Below are 23,673 nucleotides of genomic sequence, written 5' to 3'. Positions count from 1 at the left end.
CACAGAGAAGTGAGACGCATCCTGCCTCGAGTTCAAGTATGCCTTCCAATAATTATGCTTTTATTTTGAAGGTCACCAACGCCGCTGTTACCGTAACGCACCAATGGTGCGGCTAGCTAGCTAGGTTGACACTACAGTGAAGGTCTTCGGCTGCAGCTCAAATTTAGATAACGCTTCAGTTACCGTGGTGAAATTTTACGTCAGAATGGGCGTTAAAATAGAGATGTTCAAAGTAAGTTGAGCTGTTTTTTTTAAACCGTTACTCTTAACTCTTTAAGGACTGACGATCTCGGTGTTGTTTTGGTTCAAGTCATAGTCAAGGCTACTGACTGACATGCATGTGTTTTTATTATGTTGCGGAACAGATGGTGCTGTATTTATCCTTTCCTGTTACTATGTTTTGGATCTCGAATCAAGCTGAATATTTTGAGGAATATATCGTAAAGCGGAAGGTTTGTAGCCTAGTTGAATTTCACACAAAGTTGTAAAATGCCGTAAACTGGTGACGTAAAACTGATTCAGATTTCTCTTTTTTTTCATGAACTTTTTGTGGAACACAGAGGGAGATCTTCCCAGCTGACGAGGGAATTCAAGTAAGATTCATTTACATTTCATTTGTACGTTTCGTCTTTAAGTTGTTTTCTTTTCTGGGAAAGAAATCTGTCAAAAATGGATATGCATTGTGGGATGTTAGTTGTGACCATCATTTTGGGTTTGTACCCTTGCCCCTCCATTTATTTCTATATTTGGGGGGTTCCCGTCAACTTTCGAACATCATCAAAAGTTACATGATTCCGACTAATGTTTATCTTGCTCACTTGCAGAGGAAAGAGTTGGAGGACTTCAAAGAAAAAGTGCGAGCACGAAACGAGCAGAAGCGAATGAAACAACTCTCTTTGGAGTCAGAGAATTAAAGTTGTTGCGACCCCCCCAATATATTTATACCAAAATTGTTTGTGTTGTATCAAGCAAGAATGAGTGGAACAGGGCGATTTTCAATTATCTGATCATTTTCCCATTGAACTTTGTTTGACAGCATGTTCATGTGATGTAATTATGATTTATATGATGATTCACTTACTATAAATGCTGTTCGACTTTTTGATGTTTGGTGTATTTAATTTTTAAATTGCATCATATGTGTGGCAAGCTTTTTTTTAATGATAAATAAATACATACATTTTAATAAGAGTATCATCACGGGTCTATTTTTCCCGATGTAACGTTTGTCCGCATTGAGATTTGGGTGAGCCGTGTGTTATACTGTTGGCAGACTGTAGGGGTCACTATTTCCCTAGGAAATGTTTATGACAAGCAGGCAGTCAGACTTTTGACAACAAGGAAGTGACCCAACAGTGACACAACTTAACCGACTGCTGATGATGGCACCGATTGGGCTAAAATCAATAGTAGGCGAAAGTAAGTGACGCATATTGTCGAACTGTCTGCAATTGTAGGATATTTGTTTACATGCTCAAAGTGAAGTTTTGTGGGATGAATCGGGAAGTGAACGTGACGTCCGAGAACCGAATGTGTTTCCGGGCTAAAATCTGTATTAAAACGTTAAATAGAGATAATGTCACATGGGCGACGTAATTAGCAAGGAGCCAAAATATTGTTTTATGATCAATTTCAATAGCAACTTTATTTCTTAGCCGGTCTGCACTTGATGATGACTGGCAGATGAAGGCTAATGATAGCTAGCTTACGTAATGGGGAAGTTCGGCAAGTTTTTCTTCCCATCGATTACACGTAATAATTATTGAAAATTTAGCTAATTTTAATCATATTTCACGATTTAGATTTTATGTAACATATTTGTAATTGACTCGTTTAAAAAACAACAACGCTTTAATTAATAATTTATGAATAAAACAACCACAATCTGCCGAGTTGGGTTTTCTTTTTTTGTTTGTTTTCTTTACTGTAACTCAATGATGCAGTTGCTTATCGCAAAGGATTCACAACTAATGTTCTGTTGCAACCCCTTATAGAATGTCACAAAAGAGCAGGAAGTGGTTCAGAGCATCTCAAATTCTGCAATTTTATAATCTCTGTGCTAATCTCAACAGAAATTCTAAATGGTGTCATCAAGAGTGTAAGAAAGGATGGGGAGTGGAAGGTAAACGTTGTCCAAATATAATACATAACTAAGTGGGCTGAGACTGAAAGCCTCATTTGGATTTCCAAATAGTATTTACATTTTTACTTTTTTTATCAATCAATGGCTTCAGGTTCTTATCGTGGACCACATGAGCATGCGGATTCTGTCATCTTGTTGCAAGATGTCAGACATTCTGGCAGAAGGGGTCACGAGTAAGTATGCTGTGTGTAAATCTAGTCATGTGTCCTGCTGAGTGCAAAGTATTTATATGACCATGCCTGACATAATTCCTGTCCTCGGGATGAAGTAATCCTTATCTAAATTGATTTCATACTAATGGGTTCATAGTGTTGCTCCTTTTTTTGCATGGTAGTTGAGGTCTCGTGTGCTTTCAGTTGTGGAGGACCTCAATAAAAGCAGGGAACCCATCTCCTGCCTGGAAGCCATATATTTGATCTCACCGGTAGAGAAGGTCTGCTTACTCACTAAATTTAAATTGACTTACTTATACTCACAAACTCCTCAAAAAAGCGACTGGGTATGTTGATTTCATGAAGCGGTAACAAAGACTCTTTAATTTTCAGTCTGTTCAGGCTCTCATTAACGACTTCAAGGATTCCGCCTTCACTTACAAAGCAGCCCACGTCTTCTTCACGGACAGTAAGATACCGCTTCGATGCGATCCAAAACAATCAAAATGCTCACGCTCATCCTTTTCAGTTTTTATTTATTTTTGACTCCATCAGCTTGCCCTGATAATCTTTTCAATGAAATTGCAAGATCGAGAGTCTCCAAATCCACCAAGACATTAAAAGAGATTAATGTCGCTTTCTTGCCGTATGAGTCTCAGGTAGGAAAAACAACAGAACTATATTTCAAATGATTACATAACTACTTTTATTCTCACTCTTGAAAATCATTCTTGTTCCACGTCATCTCGGCAGGTGTTCTCCCTGGACCACCAAACCTCCTTCCACTCCTTCTACAGCCCCATGTCCAACAAAGACACCCGAGACAAAATGATTGAGAGTCTCGCCGAGCAGATCGCTACCTTATGCGACACGCTCAAGGAGTACCCCGCTATCCGATATCGCAGGTAGGCGCCTCCTTGTCACTTCCATAGAAGCAAAAAGAATTCATTTTTGCTCGTGTCCCCGTAGCGGAGCAGACAGGAACGCCAGACTGGCTGAAGAAGTCTACCAGCATCTGAATGCTCACAAAGCGGACAACCCAAGCATGGGAGAGGTTCAAGCACTTCACTTACTCCTCTTTGACATGTTGTACTCAAGTGAATTATTCTTCCTTTTTTTCTTCTCTAGCATCTTTTTCCAATTAAGAGTGTAAACATACATTAGGATGCTGCAGCTTTTCACCTTTACAGGTTGTGGGTTTCTTTTTTTTTTTTTTTTTTTCTTCACTGCTGCTTTCCCCTATTTTCTTCTTTCTCTTAGCTCACCTTTTCCTAGCTCCGGGATGAGTCTCATCAGGCATGTATTCTTTTTTTTCTGTGTTCTTTTGTTGCCTTGAGAATATTCAGTATGTTGCATGAGAGGAAAAGAATTCAAAAGCATTCAAAGTTTGTACGCATGTTAATCCACCATCAATCCATGAAGCCAAAAACGTAACCCCTACGATACGGCATCCATGTGAAAATCTAATGCACACAGACAAGGAAATGTGGATTGCATGGCGGAATAAAAATCGATATTTGAATTTATGTTGTGTTAATCTCATTTCTTGATTGATTTCAGGGAGTAAACAAGGGGCGCTCGCAGCTCATTATCGTGGACCGTGGCTTTGATCCCATCTCGCCTCTCCTGCACGAGCTGACCTTCCAAGCTATGGCCTACGATTTGCTGGACATCCAAAAGGATATATACACGTGAGTACACTTGTTTCATTACCCTGCGTATTGTTTGCTTAAACTCTTATGGAATAGTTATCAGACGACCGGCATTGGGAATTCCAAAGAGAGAGAAGTATTGCTGGATGAAGACGATGAGCTCTGGGTTCAACTCAGACATCTGCACATTGCCGACGTCTCGACGTGAGTATGGCGGGACTCAAACGCACACGCACGCTGTCCTCGTCAATTGACTTCCTTCCATTATTTTTGTTGTTGTTGTAGGAAAGTGACGGAGCTGCTGAACACGTTTTGTGAAAGCAAGAGAATGTGCACTGACAATGTATGGCTGTCTTTATCCTTTTGTTGTCATTTTACACACAATTTGTTAGTAGTGCCATTTTGATGGTTCTCTTTTTTTTTTTTTGAACGAAAGGCAAACATCAAAGATCTCTCGCAGATGTTAAAGAAGATGCCACAGTATCAGAAGGAGTTGAGTATGGTGAGCGACATTTTTTTATTTTTTTTTATTACGTCTAATCGTTACGTAAATGTAATTTCTGGTCACTAGTGCTGCGTTATGAATGAACGTGTTTGTTTTGTGACAGTACTCCACACACCTGCACTTGGCCGAAGCTTGTATGAAGAGGTTCAAGTCGTCCCTTGATAAGCTCTGCGAAGTGGAACAGGTCAGCGTTTCGTCAGTCTCACAATCTCAATTTTAGCGACGCCACAATTAATTGATGATTAAATCAACAACCTATTATTGTAATTGCTATTTTTGTAACATCATCTTTCGCCAAAATCTGGTCACAGAGTACTTTGTAGCGGACGTTATAAATAGAAGGTTAATGGACCGTTGATCCTCCAACACAGAAAGGGAAGCCCGGACCATTAAACCTATCAGCACTTGTCTGCCCAGGAGTATGTTTTGAAAACAAAGCCAAGATATTTCCATCAGCGGAAGGGATCGGCGAGGATGCATTACCGTAAATCGGTTAGGCGATACGAGAATTTGGCGTCCCGGGTGTGAATTTTCATACGCCGTTGGCAAGCGAGCTGTAATGTCCCGATTCATTTAATGACATGGTGACATACAAAGCCTTCCAAGCGCTGTGGCTTAGATTTATCAGGGACCTGAGACCCGGTTTTGTGTCCAGACAGAAGATACCGACTTGGTCATAAGCGTGTTTCAACGCCAGCACCTTGTAAATCCCGCTAGCTTGTTTTGGCTTTTATTGAGGACGGCAAACACTCCAGGCATCTGTTGTTTGGCTGATTGAAGCCCGGGAGTTTCGGTTTTCACTACCGTGCGGTCTATAAATGACATGCGTAAAGGACTTTGCCAATTTCCACAAAACTCTGGCAGCCAAAGACGAGCCCATAATTATCCCTCTTGTCAGTTTCCCTGTCTCTCTCTTCACAGGACTTGGTGATGGGGGCTAATGCAGAGGGGGAGCCTCTAAAAGACGCCATGAAGAGCATCGTGCCCGTACTGCTCGACAACGACGTTTCAGCCTACAACAAGATCCGCATCATCTTGCTCTTCATATTCCACAAGAAAAAAGGTGCAACCCCTCCTTTCTTTTATATATCAGAACTGCGGCTGATGTGATGGATTGCAGGCATTGGCGAGGAGAACCTGGACAAACTCATCCAGCATGCCAACGTGACGGCCGACAGAAACATCATCACCAACTTCCAGAACCTGGGCTGTAACATCATCGCTGGGGTATTTATTTACTGCGACAGTGGGGAAACTCAAAATACACTGCCTTTTTTTTTTTTTTTTTGAAATCGACATTAGTTCCAGGTATGCCAGTCACTCAATTTGTACCAAATGTGTTTAGGGAGCCAACGCCGGTACGACTTTGCCCGATCGCAAACAACGCGCCGACAGCACGTACCAGCTCTCCAGATGGACGCCCATCCTCAAAGACATCATGGAGGTGCGAGAATTTCCGTTGCTTTTTTTTTTTTCTCAATATTTGACAAAGCACAAAGTCATAATTGAGTCCCTTCTCTCAGAACGCCATCGAAGACAAGCTGGACAAGCGCAACTGGCCCTTCATTTCGGACCCCGCCCCCATCAGTACCACTCACACGGCAGTCAGGTAGGTTATTATTAGAGGTCACCAAAACTAAGTTGAAATTCAAATCGCTGATCTTCATAATTGTCAGCCTGTCCATTTTTAGAACATTCCTCGAAATTTGTGTTTAAACAAACTAAACGAGCGGTCACAGACAGATTATTTTTGTCAGATAAAAGCCTTTATCCCTGTAACTAAATCCAAGTGCAGCTCTTTGGGGAAAAGGTTTAAAAGGTGAATTTTGTATCAAACGCTGCCGTAATCCTGCCGGGGATTCCCATTTTTGCAACCTGGGCGGGTTCAATTTATAATCTACTCGTGTCCTTCCTCTTCCGCAAAGTGCACAAAATAAATCTTGAGTAGTCATTAAAATGACTCCGGCTGTTATTATTTCTGATTTATGTAACGGCGCACGTTGTCCTTGTTGTTTATTTGTCCAGTGCTCGTCTGGGCCAGTGGCACAACAACAGACCACCAACAGAGTATCATACCGGACCCAGGCTGATTATTTTTGTCATCGGCGGGGTGACCCACTCAGAGATGCGCGCCGCTTACGAAGTCACCCGAGCCTATACCGGCAAATGGGAGGTTCTGATTGGTAAGCGTTGTTTGATTTCAGCCCAGCGTCTAAAACAAAAACACGCATTTTTTCATTCAAACTAGCATTAGCTTAGCATTGTAAATTCTTTTTGTTTCATTTGATCTTTGACAGGCTCCTCTCACATCCTTACTCCAACCGACTTCCTCAACGACCTCAAAAGTCTCGATCAGGTTCCTAATCCAGATTGCGGGAACGACGCGGATCCCAACAGTGGGCGGCTACAATGAAAGGAGAACCTTTACCTTTCTTTTGATTGGCTCCGGGTTTTACATAAGTACGTCACAGCACGTCAAGCATGAAGATCACTTTTTTTTTTCTTTCTTAGTATTGTTTATATAGTTTGCTCTGCAATTAGTTCTATGCTCATATAAAAGTATTTTAATACCTCCTAGCCTCATCAGCCCATGATTGACATCACTGTATGAACCTTTGAAGGTACCTTAAATGAAACACCCGCCCCCCCAACCCACTTTATCCCAGTAAATCTAATGGCAACTGCTGTCTTTGATAACCTTGCACATGATTTAATTCTAATGCTGGAATGTGGTGTGTCTTTGTCATGTATAAAAGAAGTAATAAAAGAAGCAATATTTAATGTCTATCTGCTCTGATTGTCATTAGCTTGTGCTTTCTGCCGACCGTGTAGAGACTTCTCAATAGCGAGTGTGTGTGTGTGTGTGGGGGGGGGGGGGGGAGTACATTTAGGAGCATCCCATCTCCATCCCAAGGATTATCTCTTCATCTAGGATTACATGTGGCAATATTAAGAAGGGGACACGGGCTGCGGCGTTAATGGCGATGGGTTAATACTCGACACTTAACTCCATTTAAAAGCCTTTCGTTTCAGCTGAGTTGGGTCCACAATCAGATCAGCAGGACGTTGGGACAACCTCAGCCGCGGCAAAGGGAAGATTCCGCTCATCATCGACTGACTTTTGATGTGGTTTTGTGTGCAGAAGAGGAACGTCATGCTGGGATGGTGAGCAAAGGTTTTTATTATCCTTACAAATATTTGTGCCATTATAATGTCTAAAAAAAATATTATTTGGACAATCCAATGAGGTTAAATAGAAAATATTGCTTTTGATCATTTGGGTTGATATTTACTGACAGTGTGGCTATGAATTGGTGCAACTCAATTAATTTGAATAAATCAAAATATACTTTTTAAAATGTTTTTGATAGTACTATTTAAGTGAGCTATATAGCAAATACGATGAGATTTATTATTATTATTTTTTTTTTTTAATCCACCCAAGATTCCATATAGGTAGACCATAGCAATTTCCGGACATCATGAGTTCATCACAGCGAGGACAAAGGGAAGAACCGCACAAGTCAATCCCTACGTCTGCTTCAATGCAACAGCGAGACTTTGCTGAGCAGCAGGTGGCAGCGGCAAAGTCTCAGGTACGCTTAAAATTCAATTTAGCGTAAAGTCACCATTTTTCTTTCTTTCAGGAGACAAAAACTTTTCAACATGAGGGCTTGGCCCCTCAGATTTCAGTGACCCAGAGCACTCCGGACATGAACAGGAAGCTGCTCTTGTTGCCCGGCAACCAGTGTCAAGCCCACGCGAGTTCCAGCAAGGTCACTTGAGCTACCTGACGTTTGAACAAGTCTTACGATGCTAATTAATGGCATTGTTTTGGCCTCGGACAGGCGCACCAGCCCAAGGGACAGCAAAAGTTGACGAATCTTGTCCATCACGATCAGCGTGGAAACGTGGAGGACCAGTGCTGCTCCCTGAATCCCAGCCACGGTGCCACTTCCACCACAAGAAACTCTGACCGGCAGCCTAATGCTGCAATGTCCAATGAAGGTGACTGGCGAAAATTCCACATTGGTTGACAGTGACTTTGAAACAAAAATGTCCCCCTCCTCTCCATTTCCCCCAGATTTCGACGCACTCTTCAATCTGTTGACCAACAGTCAGAGCAGACGGCTGGACGACCAACGCGTGTCTCTTCCTTCTTTACCCGGTTTGGACAAAAATGAGCCGCAGTCATCATCTGACACTGATTCCAGCTATTTGTGCTACATGGTCTCCAAAGTCCAGGTGATTCATTATATCCAAACCAATATCGAAATGCAAGTCATTAATATTACATTTGAAATCATTTTTAAATCTGTGTCCAGGGGAGTAGAATGGAAAACCAAAGATGCTCCCTACCTCAAATCCAGCCCTTGGAGCCAGAACTGAAGGGTGACAACATTGCACGCTCGGCGTCTTTCAGCCCCGGTTTGAACATGGAACGCCCCAAGAGCCAAGCTAAGACCTCCCCACAAAAGGTAGAAGTAAAGATAACTGTTGTTTGACTAGTGTTAAACAAGTGGCCTATTTAAAAACTGTCAGAAAAAAAGACTCAAGTAATGAAATAAATGCATCATTGTCTCCTTTGCAGGTGTCGAATCAAGCAGAGCAGAAGCAATTCCTCACCTTAATGGCTCATGCGCAGCGAGGCCGCATGGAAGAGCAGCGATGTGTTCTCAACGTTAGTCCGCAGACTTCCCCTAAACACAAGCCCGCCCATAACGCCGGAGCTGCAGGTTCCAAGCTCACTTATTTATGTGCAAATCTGAATGTTTATGATATCATTCTGTCTTTTTAATGAGATTTATTTGCTATTGATTACATTGGTCAATATGTCTCCTTGTGTACGGGCAGTTTCGGATTCTGACAAGTTCTTCAACCTGCTGGCCAACTCGCAAGGCAAACGTCTGGATGACCAGCGAGTTTGTCTTCCATCGTTGCCCGGGATTCAAAATGGAGGCCCATCCCAAACGTCAAAAACAGACGCGAGCTATTTGTGTTATATGGTCTCGAAAGTCCAGGTGAGGGGGACTTCTCGGGAAAAACTAAACCCAGTGGCTATTCAGTATCCACCAATGCTGTTTTACAATGACAGGGCTCCAGGTTTGATGATCAGAGATGTTCTGCGCCTCAAATCAGTCAGAATTTAGGCACTCCAAAACCCCAGCGCAAAGTTTCACCCACCTCAGAATCATCTGACAAAGCTCAAAGGAGATCCGGCTCCCTAGACAGAAGTGACACTCACCAGCAGGTGAGGAGGAGAGAGGGAGGGGTTAGTCTTTTTTTTTTATTTTTTTTTATCCTTTATCCTCTGTGATTTTTTTTTTTTTTTTTTAAAGCTCTCTCCACCTGATCAGCAACATTTTCTCAATATGATGACACGCGCTCAGAGAGGACGCATGGAGGAGCAACGTTGTACTTTAGGCCAAAGCAGGAGCACGCCCAACACGCCCACACACAACCTAAATAAAACTCCTGCAGGTACCCGAGAAACTGCCACACGGGCGACTCTGAGGTCATCAAGTTTGTTGTCTTTCTCTGAGATAGGAGTCTTTTATGCAGGTCCAGATACGGATGGGTTGTTCCTCAGGCTGGCCTCCAGTCAGGCACACAGGCTGGACGACCAGAGGCTCGCTCTGCCCTCCCTACCCGGGATAAGTGCCACCACAAAGGTTTCTTTCGATAAAAATGATTTGGATCATGTTTTTTTATCAATGTCAATATTACCTAATCAATTGTGCTGGTATATAAACATAAACAACATCATTAGAAACCTTTGATGGTTCACTTCCAGGTTAGCGCCCCGCAAATCAGTGTGGTTGAAAGCACGGCCTCCAAAAGACAAGGGGCGAAAAAGACGGCTTCTCAGGCCCAAACGATGGCGGCACCTTCGGGCTGCAGCCTGCCAAAATCGTCATCCTTCAACTGCGAGACAAAATATCAGCAGACGCTTGACTCCACAGCTCAGGTAAACCACAATAAGATTGAATGAATAAATTGAATTTGTTTTTTTTAAAGAAAACAAGTAAGAATAAAAATTGGAATCAGAAAGGCTTTGTTGTTCTCCCATAGGGTGCAATGAACTGGAACAGAGACATCCTGTTTTTATTTATTTATTTATTTATCAATTTATTTGTTTGTTTGTTTATTCATTTACAAAGTATTTATTTATTTATTCATTTGTTTATTTAGGGTGCGATGAAATGGAACAGACGTCCCGTTTATATTTACTTATTTTGTTTTTATCTAATTTTTTTTATTTCATTTTTTTTCATTTTTTCTTTCCATTTTTTTTATTTTTATTTAAATTTATATTTAAATATTTATTTATTTATTTATTTATTTATTTATCGGTGGCTCTCATTTTTATTTTTATTTATCGGTGGATCTCATTCCAATATATGATGTCCTTTTCAGATGACTCTAAAGGTGTCAATGAGCTTCACACCACAAACGGTAAGCTTATCCAACGTGTATATTTAAAATCACTTCAATCACCATTTTCTATTTGCTCACCTACAAAAGGGACACGAGAATTTCAACCAGCCTTTCCCAGAGGTCTTCCTCACTCTGGGCGCCCCGGGAGAAAATCTCATGATCCCTCTCAGCCCGAGACCTGGCCGACCCGTCTCCTTGAACGTGAACCTCGTCCCCAGCCCCAGGAATCCCCGCTCGAGGCCGTCGTCGCCCCAGCCCAAAGCGGCCCGGAAGGCGCATCCCATTACTTCTGGCCCTCCGGGACAGGAAGGGTCCGCATCCGGCCCCATCGACCCGCAGGAAGACTGCTTCTCTCTGATTGAGAAGGTTCACACGTCCCACCTTAAAGTTGGAGTGACTCAAGGGGGGCAGAAACACAAAGAGGATGCAATGAGGGGGCGGGGGAACGGAAAAGGGCAAGGTAAGAAAGATCGCAAGGATGCTGGTAATAAACACTAGACAGTCTCATCAAGGTCAATTGAAATTAGAAGAAAGACACACTGTGTCTCCTAATTACAATCACCCCCCTCTCCTCGATTCTTGACATTTAGTATTGACAACATAGCCCCCCCCCCCCCCCAAAAAAAATGCACGATCCATTCTGATTATCAGTTGAAACAAAATAAGTAGATTTTTTTTTGTGCATGAATATAATGTGAAATAGTAATAAATGACTGGAAATGCACACTTATGGACAATCACAATGTTTTTTTCTTTTTATTTATTTGTTGTTTTGAATGTATTTCGGATGTTTCATTTGCAGTACTGTGACGTTAAAGAACCTGTGAAGTGAATTGTATTTAGTGTCTTATTTATTTATTTAAAAAAAAAAAAAAAAGTTTCACTTTGAAGGCAATAAATGACATCCGTTGGTAAGTTTGGGTCCTGGTGAACTCCTTGTGGGTCAATAAGTTCAAATCTGATCTTATATTTTATTTTTTGTGTATTTTCACAAAGAAATATATATATTTTGACTTTTTTTTTTTTATTTCATGTGATTCTTCAGTTTGACCATTTGAAGACAATGTGGCATGACACCTTTTTAATTAGAAAAGAAAACCCAAGATGTTTATTTTTATTTCTATTTATTGCTATAATTGAATTGACAGACAACAGGGTCCATATTTTATGGATCCCTCTAATGATTTCACTGAATCTTATTCAGTAGTCTCAGTTCCCTGAAAAAGAAGAGCATAAAGATAATGAGTCATCCGTGAGCGACCAAACATTTTCGACTTAAAATAAGCATATCACCTTTCCAGTATCACGACTCTTGGCCCTCAGCTTGTTGACCTGGGACTCAGCAATGTCAGCACGTTCCTGAGCCTCCTCCAGCTCATGCTGGACTTTCCTGAGCCTGGACATGTGAGTATTGGCATGCTCTTCCTGTGATAGAAAAGAAACATTGACATTGTGTGAATGTCATTTTTGTGAAATTGCTATGTGGTGGACTTACGGCTTCCTCCGCTTGTCTCTTGTAAGCCTTGACTTTCAGTTGTAATTTATCCACCAGATCCTGAAGCCTGGTCCCGTTCTTCTTGTCCTCCTCGGTCTGTTTGGGTGACATTTTTTACCGCTGATCCCAAAAAGGAAACTTGCGAGTGTGGCGGGATGGAACGCACCTGGTAAGTCAGCTCCTTGACTCTCCTCTCATATTTACGGACACCTTTAACAGCATCCACGCTACGTCTCTGCTCAGTCTCCACTTCAGTTTCCAGCTGACGGACCTGAAAAATGGACACAAATGAAACGTTTGAGCAGAAGGGTTAGGAATCATTTTAGTGACTAAAATTTTCGTGCAATTCTTACCCTAGCCTCCAGTTTCTGGAGTTGCTTCTTGCCACCCTTCATGGCGAGGTTCTCAGCCTCATCCAAACGGTGCTGCAGGTCCTTGACAGTCACCTCCAGGTTCTTCTTCATCCTCTCCAGATGAGCGCTGGTGTCCTGCTCCTTCTTCAGCTCCTCGGCCATCATGGCAGCCTGAAATCAAGAGTGTTGTTTTGGTATTTCAAAATATTGATTACATTGGCAGCGGTACCAGGTTGGTGTTCACGTTCTCACTCACATCAGTGATGGCCTTTTTGGCCTTCTCCTCAGCATTTCTTGATTCCTGAACGGCATCGTCCACTTCACCCTGGATCTGGACTAGGTCAGACTCCAGCTTCTTCTTGGTGTTGATCAGGCTAGTGTTCTGAATGTGACAAAGTCAAGAATTAGAACCGTTTTGTATCCGAAAGTGAAAGACCTTAGACGAACCTGAGAGTGAAGCAGTCCGACACGCTCGCTAGCATCAACCAGCTCCTGCTCGGCCACTTTGCGGGATCTTTCCGTCTGTTCCAGAGCGGCTCTCAGCTCCTCAATTTCAGCCAGCATCAGGCCGTTCCTGCGCTCTACCATAGCAGCCTGTTCCTTCATGTCTTCTTGTCCCCGAACAGCATCATCAAGGTGCAGTTGGGCATCCTGACAAACAAAAAAAAAGCAAATAGTAATTTCTATGCCCATTAGTATTTTGTATGCATCAAGTAAAGACCTCACCTTGAGTTGTCCTTGGACATTCCTCAGTTGCTTCTGGGCTTCAGCAGCCTGTCTGTTGGCGTGGCTCAGCTGAATCTCCATCTCGTTGAGGTCTCCCTCCATCTTCTTCTTGATTCTCAGGGCATCGTTCCTGCTCCTGACCTCAGCGTCAAGAGTGCTCTGCATGGAGTCAATCACTCTCTGGCTGTTCCTCTTGATCTGCTCCATCTCTTCGTCCTTCTCTGCAAGCTTCCTGTCAACCTCGCCTTTGATCTGGTTAAGCTCGAGCTGAACGCGAAGAATCTTGGACTCTTCATGCTCCAGCGTGCCCTGTGTGTGGGAAACATGACTCAAGTAAGCTTGAATACAGAGTCACCGTTTTGTCATGGCAATCATAGAATTCCAAAAAATAGCCAGAGTATCGATGATTCAATTAAATGATTTGATAATGTGATACCTCGGCTTCCTCAAGAGCAGTCTGAATCTCGGCCTTTTCACTTTCAACAGTCTTTTTAGCCTTTTCCAGGTCGTGGATGCTCTTTCCGGTCTCCCCAATCTGTTCAGTTAGATCTGAGATCTCCTCTATGGGTCAAAAACAAACCAAAAAAATTGAACCATTGTGATCATTTGCCTTAATTGTAGTGCAAATTGACTCACGCTGCAGGTTCTTGTTCTCCCTCTTCAAGGTCTCCAGGTGATCCAAAGCCTCCTCATAGGAGTTCTTCATCTTGAAAAGTTCAGTGCTGAGAGAACGGGCCTCCTTCTGGGAACCTTCCAGCTCTGCCTGGCCCTCCTCATATTTCTGCTTCCACTCTGCCAGGACCTGGACATTTCAAAGACTCATGAGAAATGGAGTCATGCGTCATTGATGAATGGGACCGATGGAGATATGAACCTTATCAAAGTTCCTCTGCTTCTTGTCAAGGTTGGCAGCCAGGGCATTAGCTCTCTCCACATCAATCATGAGGTCCTCCACCTCACCCTGGAGCCTCTGCTTAGTCTTCTCCAAAGAGGCACACTTGGAGTTCACAGCCTCAATGGACTCCTCAGCTTCCTGGAGACGCTGGGCAAGCTTCTTTCTGTAATGGGCAAAGATATTTGGGTTGTCATTTACAGAAAATCTCTGGAAACCTCCTAGCCTTATGTCAAAGTTACTTACTTGGCCTCCTCCAGCTCCTCAGTGCGCTGGATAGCATCGGTCTCATACTTAGACCTCCACTGTGCCACCTCACTATTGGCCTTGGACATTCCTCGCTGCAGTTCAGCCTTAGCCTCCTGCTCCTCCTCAAACTGCTCTCGGAGCAGATCGCAATCATGACGGGAAGACTGAACAGCATGAGCCAGGGCATTCTTGGCCTATATAAATTCAAAACACGTTGGATAGCATCAGTGGCATATGAATACTGGATCCAAGTCCTGGGAGGGATGGTTCTTTGTTCCTCTACCTTAACCTCCTCCTCAATGTGTCTTTTGAGCTCTTCAATCTGCTGAGTGTAAGCCTGCTTTCCCCTGGTCAGCTGGGAAACGAGGGCTTCCTTTTCTTCAAGCTGACGAGAAAACTCACCTGCAATGACGAACAGATTCTCAAAATGAGGTCATTGAACTGAGAATAGTTGGCTGACTCACCGTTCTCTGTTTGCAGTCTTGCCTTCTGCGCACTCAAGTCATTGAGCTGGCGAACATTCTCATCATTCTTGGTCTTAATTTCACTTAACTGGTCTTCAAGAGTTCTGCATAGTTTCTCCAAGTTGCCCTACAAAGAGGAAATCATCTTGCAGAGTTACTATTTGGGGATCAGGGCATTTTGACTTTTGGGTCAAAATGGCTGAAACGAACTTTGGCTTTGGCGACGGCCTCCATGTTGCTGGAGAGATCATCAATCTCCATCTTGTACTCGCTCTTTTCCTTCTCCAGCTTCTGCTTGACACGCTGGAGGTTGTCGATCTGCTCGCCCAGCTCTGCCACGCTGTCAGCCTGCTTCTTGCGGAGAGCAGCAGACGTCGCCTCATGCTGGAGGGTGGACTCTTCCAGATCACGACGAAGCTTCTGGAACTCAGCCTCACGCTTCTTGTTCATCTCAATCTGAGCGGATGTTGCTCCACCGGCTTCCTCAAGCCTCTCGCTGATCTCCTCCAGTTCCCTGGAGAGGTCAGACCTCTGCTTCTCCACCTTAGCCCGAGCTGCCCTCTCAGCTTCAATCTCTTCTTCCAGCTCCTCAATACGAGCCTAGGTGGGACGATATTATTGTATTGACTGCAACCCAATGAGATCTTCTCATGGCAAGTGTAATTAGGTGGAGCAATGTACCTGGAGTTCCTTGATCTTCTTCTGGAGCTGAGCACCAAGAGACTGTTCATCCTCAATCTTGCTGAGGAGCTGACTGGTCTCAAAGTCTTTCCTTTGAGTAGAAAGGAGAAAGACATACTACATGTTTGCAGCAGGAATCAACAGAAACCACGAATTCCAATTATTTCTCTTACTTTTTGATTTTCTCCTCTGATTGCTGTTTATCATTCTCCAGATCCATTATGGATTCCTGGGCCAGTTTCAGGTCACCCTCAAGCTTCCTCTTGGCTCTCTCAAGGTCCATGCGGAGCTTCTTCTCTTGTTCCAGGGAGCCTTCAAGCTGTTACATTGCATTTATTTCAATGACGAGTCATGATCCTTAAAAGATATTCTATCTGAGTCCACTTGAATCATTTATGTGGCCATGATGGTGTTCTTACGTCATCCACTTGCTGCTCCAGCTTTGTCTTGGCCTTGGTCAGAGTGTTGACTTTGTCTTCCTCTGCCTGCAGATCGTCCAGTGTTTGCTGGTGAGCCTCTTGGAGGGCTTTCTTCTCCTTGGTCAACTTAGCAATAGTCTCATCTTGAGTTGCCATCTCCTCTGTCAGGTTTTTCACCTAAAATATTGGAGCAAGACGTCATTTCCAGCTGTTTCTGCTCGTGAAATTCAAAATGAAGTTGAAGTTCACCTTATTTTCAGTGGCATGTTTCTCCTTTTCTACTTTAGCCAAGGTGAGTTCCAAATCATCAATATCTTTCTTGAGCTCTGAGCATTCGTCCTCCAGCTTTCTCTTCTTCGTGGTCAGCTCAGCATTGATTTCTTCTTCATCTTCCAGTCTCTCGGTCGTCTCTTTGAGTTTGGCCTCGAGCTGGATCTTGCTCTTAATGAGCCCTTCGCATCTTTCCTCAGCATCTGAAAGGTTCTCACCTTCCTGTTGTTAAAAATGAGCATTGTTTGTCTCTGTACAAAAAAGATGCATAGATAACAACTGACCAGGTGATATCTCAGAGACCACTCACAGCTGCCACTTGCAGTTGCAGGTCATTCTTCTCCTGCAACAGGGAGACCATCTTCTCCTCCAGCTCTTTCTTTTTAGCCAGAGCAGTCGCCAGGTCACTTTGCATTTTGCCATAATTCTCCTTCATCTGCGCCAGCTCTTTCTCAGTCTCGGCACTCTTGAGGAGAGGCTTGATCTTGAAGTACAGATGCATCCATGGCCAGTTCTTCACATTCATGAAGGAACGGACGTTGTACTGGATGGTGAAGATTGCGTCTCTAGGAAGCACAGTGTGAAAAAAATGGGTCCACTGCATTTTACTTGTAACACGTCTGTTTTTGGTCAAGTTTCTACCTCCTCTCCATCATCTTCACAAACTCTTTCCTCATGAGGTATCCTCTGCAGAGGGCCTGAGTCATGGTCACCAATGCAGCCAGTTTCTCATCTCGCATCTCCTCCAGGGTACCCAACAGACCAGCTTTGAAGAACACCTGTGTGTTGTGAACGAGAGTTTTTAGTGACTTGCCAATCTATGTGCCATTGACGATTCACCTTAGTGTGACCAAATTTGTACTGAGTGTGATCCACATCGATGGAGCCCAGCAGTTTCTCTGCAGCTTTCTTGTTGTCAATGAACTGACCCTCAGGGATGATGCTAGCGTTCAATACTTTGTATCTACAAGAGAATGAGAAACATATTTTGTTGACCTCACGATCGGCCAGCTAAAAACAACTTTTTCGAACTCACCTCTGCTTGAAATCACCGTAGAGGATTCTGCTGGGGAAGCCCTTTCTGCAGATTCTGATACCCTCAAGCACACCATTACATCTCAGCTGGTGGATGACCAGGTAGTTCTCCATAAGACCTGAACATTGTTCAGAAGATTTAATTTCAGTTTCAAACAGCTGTGTGGAGTAGAACCCTACGAGGACGACATCAAACCTGGGGTCTTATGGTCATTGGGGATCAGGCAGCGCACAAAGTGAGGATGAGTGCTCCTCAAGTTAGTCATCAGCTTGCCCAAGTTCTCCTGTGAGGGGAAATGTCATCATTCTAACGTCAAGTCACGATCTCATGAGGTAAACAATTCACACATATGAGTGACGTTACCCTGAATAGAGCAGAGACAGTCTGGAAAGAACCACCCTTCTTCTTTCCACCACCCTTCTTGCCACCACCACCGGTCTCTGTTTCATAAATGTTTGTCAAGACAAGCACACCAAAACGATATTTGCAGGATGAGCTTCATACCTTCAGCTGAAGCATGGGTGGCATACAGCATGCCCAGCAGCTTATTTGAAGACTTCTGGTAGAGCTGGACAACGGAGTCATTCAGGGGGTCCTTGTTCTTGTCCAACCAGCCGGTGATGTTGTAGTCCACGGTACCAGCGTAGTGGACCAGTGAGAAGTGGGCCTCAGCCTTGCCCTTTGTGGGTTTTGGCTTCTCAAAGGCCTTGGTCTTGCCAAGATGCTGATCATACAGCTTGTTCTTGAAGGACACGTCTGTCGCCTTGGGGAACATGCACTCCTCTTCAAGGATGGAGAAGATGCCCATTGGCTATTAGAGGGAGGGAGAGGGGGGCGTCGGTGTCGGTCATTTTGGAGGAACATTGAAATTCATAAATGTTCTCAGATGCCAGCTAGCACCATTGTCTCACCTTCTCAATAAGCTCAATGCAAGCCGCCAAGTCCATACCAAAGTCGATGAATTCCCAATGGATGCCTTCTTTCTTGTATTCCTCTTGCTCCAGGACAAACATGTGGTGGTTGAAAAACTGTTGCAGTTTCTCATTGGTGAAGTTGATGCACAGTTGCTCCAAGCTGTTGTACTACAGAATACAGATATTATACGTTATTAATCCACTGATGTGTTTGTCTGAGCTGAATCAAATGTTCTATGACTCACATCAAAGATCTCAAATCCAGCGATATCCAACACCCCAATGAAGAACTGTCTAGGCTGCTTTGTGTCCAACATCTCATTGATACGGATGACCATCCACAAGAACATTTTCTCATAGACGGATTTGGAGAGAGCTGACACAGAATTGTTGACCTTGAAAAGGTTGAGTGGAGTTTAAATTCTTAAAAAAAGAAATGTATCAATATTTTGTGTTTAGTTGTTTACCTGTGGGACGGTTTGACCTTTGGTCACAAATTCATTCCCAACTTTGACTCGAGGGTAGCACAGAGCTTTCAGCATATCCGCTGAGTTCAGACCCATGAGGTAAGCGATTTTATCAGCATCTAAAAGAAAAAGAAAAAAAGTTTCATCTTGTAATGTTTCACATTGTGTGTGGAGACATCAGAGAATGGTTGTGGTTACCCTCAGTGCCATCAGGTTCCGCCTGCTCCTCACGCTGCTTCTGCTTGAATTTCATGCTGCCGTGATGGATCACAGCACCAGTCAGCTTGAAAATGCTAATTTTCTCCTCACCAGTGAATCCCAGGATGTCGATAGCTGTCTGTAATGTACATTAACCACAGTTAGAGTTTTGGATTCTCATTCTCGTATTGCACAAACCACATTAATAGTGTTTGAATTGTATTCTTACATCTGTTGCGATGAACTCCTCAATGTCATTGATGCTCTTGACAGTGATTTCACCCTGACTGATCATCGGATAGTCGTACGGATTGGTGGTGATCAGAAGGGCCTCTGGAATGAAGTTCAGTGAGTATATGTTCAATTTGATACATTTTGGGGTTTTATTTGGTGCCATACCGAGCAGCTCAGGCTTGTGTCCTGTCATGAGCTGATAGAAGATATGGTAGCTCCTCTCAGCTGACAGCTGGAAGGTGACACGGGACTTCTCCAGCAGATCTGACCATTTGTTAGACGCACATGAGAATTTATTTGTCGCCAACATTATTTTGGCCACTCACGTGGGGACTGAAAACTCACAAGTTTCAATATCAGCAGAGGCCAGCTTGCCAGTAGAGCCAAAGTGGATTCTGATGAATTTACCCTAAATGTTGAGCAGAAACATGTCAGTTTTTCTCCTTGACAATCAACATGGGGAAATTAAAGTCAATCGTTCTGATTGAACTACTTACGAAACGGGACGAGTTGTCGTTCCTCACAGTCTTGGCATTACCGTAGGCCTCCAGCAGGGGGTTGGCTGCAATGATTTGATCTTCCAGAGAACCCTACAAAGGCACAACCATACCGTCGACAAAGATTTTTAGGAGCGACCATGCTCTTCTGAGTATAATTGTAGTTTTACCTGTATCTTTCCAGAACCTTCAGCCTTTTTGCCTCCAGCAACTGCAATTGTTGCAAAGTACTGGATGACACGCTTGGTGTTGACAGTCTTTCCGGCACCGGATTCTCCACTGGAGAAGATAATGATATTTCAGTGCAGTCAAAATTTCCAATAAAATAGTTGTTTTCGTGACTTACGTGATCAGGACGGACTGATTTTCACGGTCTAAAAAGAGAGAAGTAGCCAAAAATATTAGCTATTAATTGTAGCTACTACAATGTCTTGCCTGCAGAACTTGATCAAAAAATTGTTACCAGTGAGCATGAACTGATAGGCGTTGTCAGAGATGGAGAAGATGTGGGGCGGAGCCTCAATTCTCTTCTTGCCTCTGTAGGCCACTACGACCTCCTGGTCGTACACAGGAAGCCACTTGTAGGGGTTGACCACGACGCAGAACAGCCCAGAGTAGGTCTGGAAAGAGATTGCGTTGCTCTTACAAGTCCATGACTTCAATTCAGGCCATCCAGAGTTGAAAAGCATGACATTGATGTCGACTCACGTAGATCATCCATGATGCAAAACGCTCTTTGAGGTTAAACAATACGGCGGGCTCGTTGAGGTGGGTCATCATGGCCATGTCCTCAATTTTGTCGAACTTGGGTGGGTTCATGGGATGGATCTCGTCTTCTTTGACGGTGAAACTCTGAAAGGTCATTTCTTCCATTTGGAACTGATTTGCCAGTGAAGGCTCCTCAAGTAGGTTTCATCTGGGGCCTCGATAGACTTTACCTTACTTCCATCGAGTGTCTCGACGGTAGCTTTGCCCCCCTCTCTTTTGATGAGCTTGCCTCTGAGGTACATCTCGTCAGGAACGGTCACGAAGAAGGCTGACTTGGCGTCAAAGGGAGCCGTCTGAGCCTCAATCCTCTCCTTCTCGGGCTTCCTGAGGTAAATGGCTGCGACGCCATACTGCTCCATCTCCGCGTCGGTACTCATGGTGGCACTTTATTGGACCCTGCCAGAAGGCACAGTTCAAACTTGCTCCATCACTTCATCAAATGTTTACATTACACGCAATTGTGATTACCTCTTAAGGTCCCACCAGAAAATGAAAATCAGATCAGTTCTTGTGACCCTATGAATCAGAGATCAGTAGAATGAGTGTTATTATAAAATCATACCACAAAAATAGATGCCATTGATTCACCAACCTGTGTTGAAAGCCTATCAGTTATTGTGAGAGTCCCGGGCACTGTCTTTTATAGAGGACCCTTGTCTCCTTGGTAGGTGTGCCCTGCTGTACTTGGTCATGTATTCTTGTCATGTTGTCACTAATCCTGTGACAGTGACATTTAACGTGATTGTGTTGCCTTGTGCCTTGTTTTATGGTTGCCGTTTATTTCATTCCAACCCTCCCCCCTGTGCCGATCTAAATACCCACCCCTAAATGAGAGAAAAATAAAATAATGGAACTATTAAAATACCCCGATATTGAGGGAATTCAGGTGTTATGCTATTGCTGAAAATGACGTTTTTATAGTGTAAATATATAAATTGATAGATTTATAAATCAAGATAACGTCACAATAAAGTCACAATAATAAAATCTAGCCCCGCATTATTGGAGTTGTTTGGGCTCCACCATGTCCAAACGTTGTTTCCGACTTAATTATGGGCGACATATGATCATTTTGACCTGGCGCGCTGTGCCAGGCACTGGCTGTGGTTTTGGCGAAGCACACACAAATGTCAGTGGGATACAGTTGCAGAAGCGCCACACAGCTCACATGTCAAAGATTGGCCAAGTGCTGTTCCAGAAAACCAAAGGAGGGATTACATGTCGCCTTGGAATGCAATGGATGAACAGTTGTCATCCAGACTTTGATAAGACCAAAATTAGTCCTTTGATAATAAACAAGATGGTGGAGATGCCACCATGAATAAAAGCACGAGGCAAGACTCCGGGTCACTTTGAAAATCTAGATTTAGCAAAATGCTAATCTACTTTGGTCATTTAATTTTCAAATACGGACTGTTGAGTCCAGACTTGCTGCCGCCGTTTAAATTTACCTTTTTGACCTTGGAGTGTTTAAACATGTTGGGAAAATGCTATTTCAAACAAGGTCAAAGGTTTCCTCAGCTGGCATAAAAAGAATTGCTCATAACCTCAACTCAATCTGAGTTCAAAGGTTCACCATTTATCGAGTTTATTCGGTCGGCCTCTACCTATTGCGCCGATTTTCCGTTGGGGTCTATTTTAGAAAAAGCAAAGGTTTATAGTTGGTGTCGTAAATAGGTGCGAGTTCCTTGGCATCGAGATTCATGTGTCCAGTTGTTTGACACCTTGCAGCTTGGCGTTCATCTCCACCCAAGTTGTGCCTTGGTTCACGGAGCGCATGATTGCTTCCTGGGTCACCTTGACTTCAGCTGTGACCATGCAGGCCATTGTTCAGCGCGGTGACAAAATGTTGCACCCCGGATCAAACTGTGGCGTCATTATTTGATTCAAACCTCTTCAAATAAATGTTGTCTGAGTCGTAATAGACCTGAAATAGAGAAATTCTTGTCGGCTTTTCGGACCCGTCGGAATGGTTTACAGAACAACAAAAAAAACTCTTCAAAATATCCTTTTATTTGCAGATCCTTTTTAAGAGTCCCACATATCAAGTCCTTGAATTGAAATAAAACACCTCCAAAATTGTTTGGAGAGGAGGAGTCTGACATGCTTTAAAAGAACAAAGGTAGCTCAATTCTATCTGACCTTTAGACCTTTTCTTTTGAGAAAGTGCTTTTTTAAAGGTCCACTTAGTTCTCTAGAATAGAGTGTAGAAGGTTGTTTGCCACCACCAATCAAATAATTTATTGCTTCTGTCAGCGAAGGTCATGACACAGTGGGGTCATTTTTAGTTCGTGTGAGCATTCAAGCAAGCAAACGTGAACGCTAATTTTAGATGATAAATAATAAACTTGGTCTTGACAACTGGACTTTTGTGGACAATAAAATATTCCCTTTGTCATGATCATATTCCTTACATTTTTGTCTTCATGGGCAGTCTGCTGATGTAATCTAATGAGCTGAACAAAGACAGCTTTAAAGTCTAAATATATCTGTACACTATAAACAGACCACAGGCGTGGCTGAAATGTCCTAAGAATAGTAATTAAATCTTTATTATTATTCTACTATTTGAGGAAATGTACATCAATTCACCAGTGATTTATCAATCCATACAACAACTTTTGGTTTTCAAATATGATGTGACTGAGGACCATGAGTAATGGTCTTGTTAACTGGTTAAGGAATGAATCTTAATTTGTGCTGTCATCACTGAGCTACTTAGAGCTTACAAGGAAAATATGTATTAGTGAGGTACCTAACATTTCTGTAATGGTTCAGAGTTTATATTAGGCCTGTTGTCATTCCACAACAACTATCATTTACAATGCTCCTTAAATGATTCATTGTGCTGCTTAACTTGTCAGTGCCATTGAATCTTTAAGTGTAACATTGAAAAGCAAGCATCTGTGAGGAATAGTGCCGCCGTATTGCCTTTGTAATTACAAATAAGTTGGAATGTAATGAGAGTATTCATACTTAAAGTGGGTCACATAATAAAACATGCATTCTGTACTTGAAATAGATAGATAGAATGTCGTCTGGTGCAACAAATTGTGGCTGTAAATTTATTGACAGTTAACGCTTTGGCTGAAGACGTGCCAGGCCTGTTTGTATACTTGA

The 23,673-nt window shown here is 43.1% G+C and overlaps 4 protein-coding genes across 4 annotated transcripts; 3 read left to right on the top strand and 1 right to left on the bottom strand.

Moving 5' to 3' along the window:
• Positions 1-39: 39 nt before the first annotated feature.
• On the top strand, positions 40-1,189 carry pet100 (PET100 cytochrome c oxidase chaperone). Its single transcript, XM_085933021.1, has 4 exons — positions 40-232; positions 366-452; positions 561-593; positions 825-1,189. The coding sequence occupies exons 1-4, from the start codon at positions 206-208 to the stop codon at positions 912-914; spliced, it is 237 nt and encodes a 78-aa protein (XP_085789147.1). The 5' UTR covers positions 40-205; the 3' UTR covers positions 915-1,189.
• Positions 1,190-1,269: 80 nt separating this feature from the next.
• Positions 1,270-7,237, top strand: stxbp2 (syntaxin binding protein 2). The gene is made up of 19 exons (XM_085933020.1): positions 1,270-1,419; positions 2,073-2,122; positions 2,235-2,316; positions 2,500-2,576; positions 2,689-2,764; positions 2,851-2,954; positions 3,049-3,200; positions 3,265-3,349; positions 3,856-3,986; positions 4,044-4,151; positions 4,233-4,290; positions 4,384-4,449; positions 4,556-4,636; positions 5,374-5,515; positions 5,573-5,679; positions 5,798-5,896; positions 5,976-6,061; positions 6,478-6,635; positions 6,750-7,237. The coding sequence occupies exons 1-19, from the start codon at positions 1,380-1,382 to the stop codon at positions 6,863-6,865; spliced, it is 1,818 nt and encodes a 605-aa protein (XP_085789146.1). The 5' UTR covers positions 1,270-1,379; the 3' UTR covers positions 6,866-7,237.
• A 1,202-nt stretch (positions 7,238-8,439) lies between these two features.
• LOC147044224 (uncharacterized) lies at positions 8,440-11,702 on the top strand. The gene is made up of 10 exons (XM_085934436.1): positions 8,440-8,697; positions 8,778-8,930; positions 9,044-9,188; positions 9,307-9,473; positions 9,548-9,703; positions 9,792-9,933; positions 10,015-10,124; positions 10,247-10,420; positions 10,870-10,908; positions 10,978-11,702. Exons 1-10 carry the CDS (start codon positions 8,440-8,442, stop codon positions 11,386-11,388), a joined length of 1,755 nt encoding a protein of 584 aa, XP_085790562.1. The 3' UTR covers positions 11,389-11,702.
• A 318-nt stretch (positions 11,703-12,020) lies between these two features.
• On the bottom strand, positions 12,021-21,064 carry LOC147044223 (myosin heavy chain, fast skeletal muscle-like). Its single transcript, XM_085933000.1, has 40 exons — positions 21,022-21,064; positions 20,724-20,949; positions 20,494-20,637; positions 20,249-20,405; positions 20,132-20,159; positions 19,956-20,064; positions 19,786-19,878; positions 19,634-19,697; positions 19,454-19,552; positions 19,284-19,387; positions 19,055-19,193; positions 18,857-18,975; positions 18,635-18,784; positions 18,387-18,557; positions 17,980-18,286; positions 17,839-17,915; positions 17,671-17,758; positions 17,476-17,593; positions 17,280-17,403; positions 17,082-17,218; positions 16,750-17,005; positions 16,419-16,661; positions 16,170-16,346; positions 15,924-16,069; positions 15,751-15,841; positions 15,280-15,669; positions 15,070-15,196; positions 14,889-15,007; positions 14,603-14,799; positions 14,339-14,522; positions 14,101-14,266; positions 13,901-14,025; positions 13,465-13,773; positions 13,186-13,389; positions 12,995-13,120; positions 12,739-12,909; positions 12,552-12,656; positions 12,386-12,481; positions 12,184-12,315; positions 12,021-12,107 (listed from the first exon to the last, which is right to left on the bottom strand). Exons 2-40 carry the CDS (start codon positions 20,928-20,930, stop codon positions 12,087-12,089), a joined length of 5,820 nt encoding a protein of 1,939 aa, XP_085789126.1. The 5' UTR covers positions 20,931-20,949; positions 21,022-21,064; the 3' UTR covers positions 12,021-12,086.
• Between the last annotated feature and the right edge of the window lie 2,609 nt (positions 21,065-23,673).

Source organism: Syngnathus leptorhynchus, chromosome 16 (genome assembly GCF_054491065.1).
Source record: "Syngnathus leptorhynchus isolate UIUO chromosome 16, UIUO_Slep, whole genome shotgun sequence".
Lineage (NCBI taxonomy): Eukaryota > Metazoa > Chordata > Actinopteri > Syngnathiformes > Syngnathidae > Syngnathus > Syngnathus leptorhynchus.
This window is presented reverse-complemented; position numbering and strand designations above follow the sequence as displayed.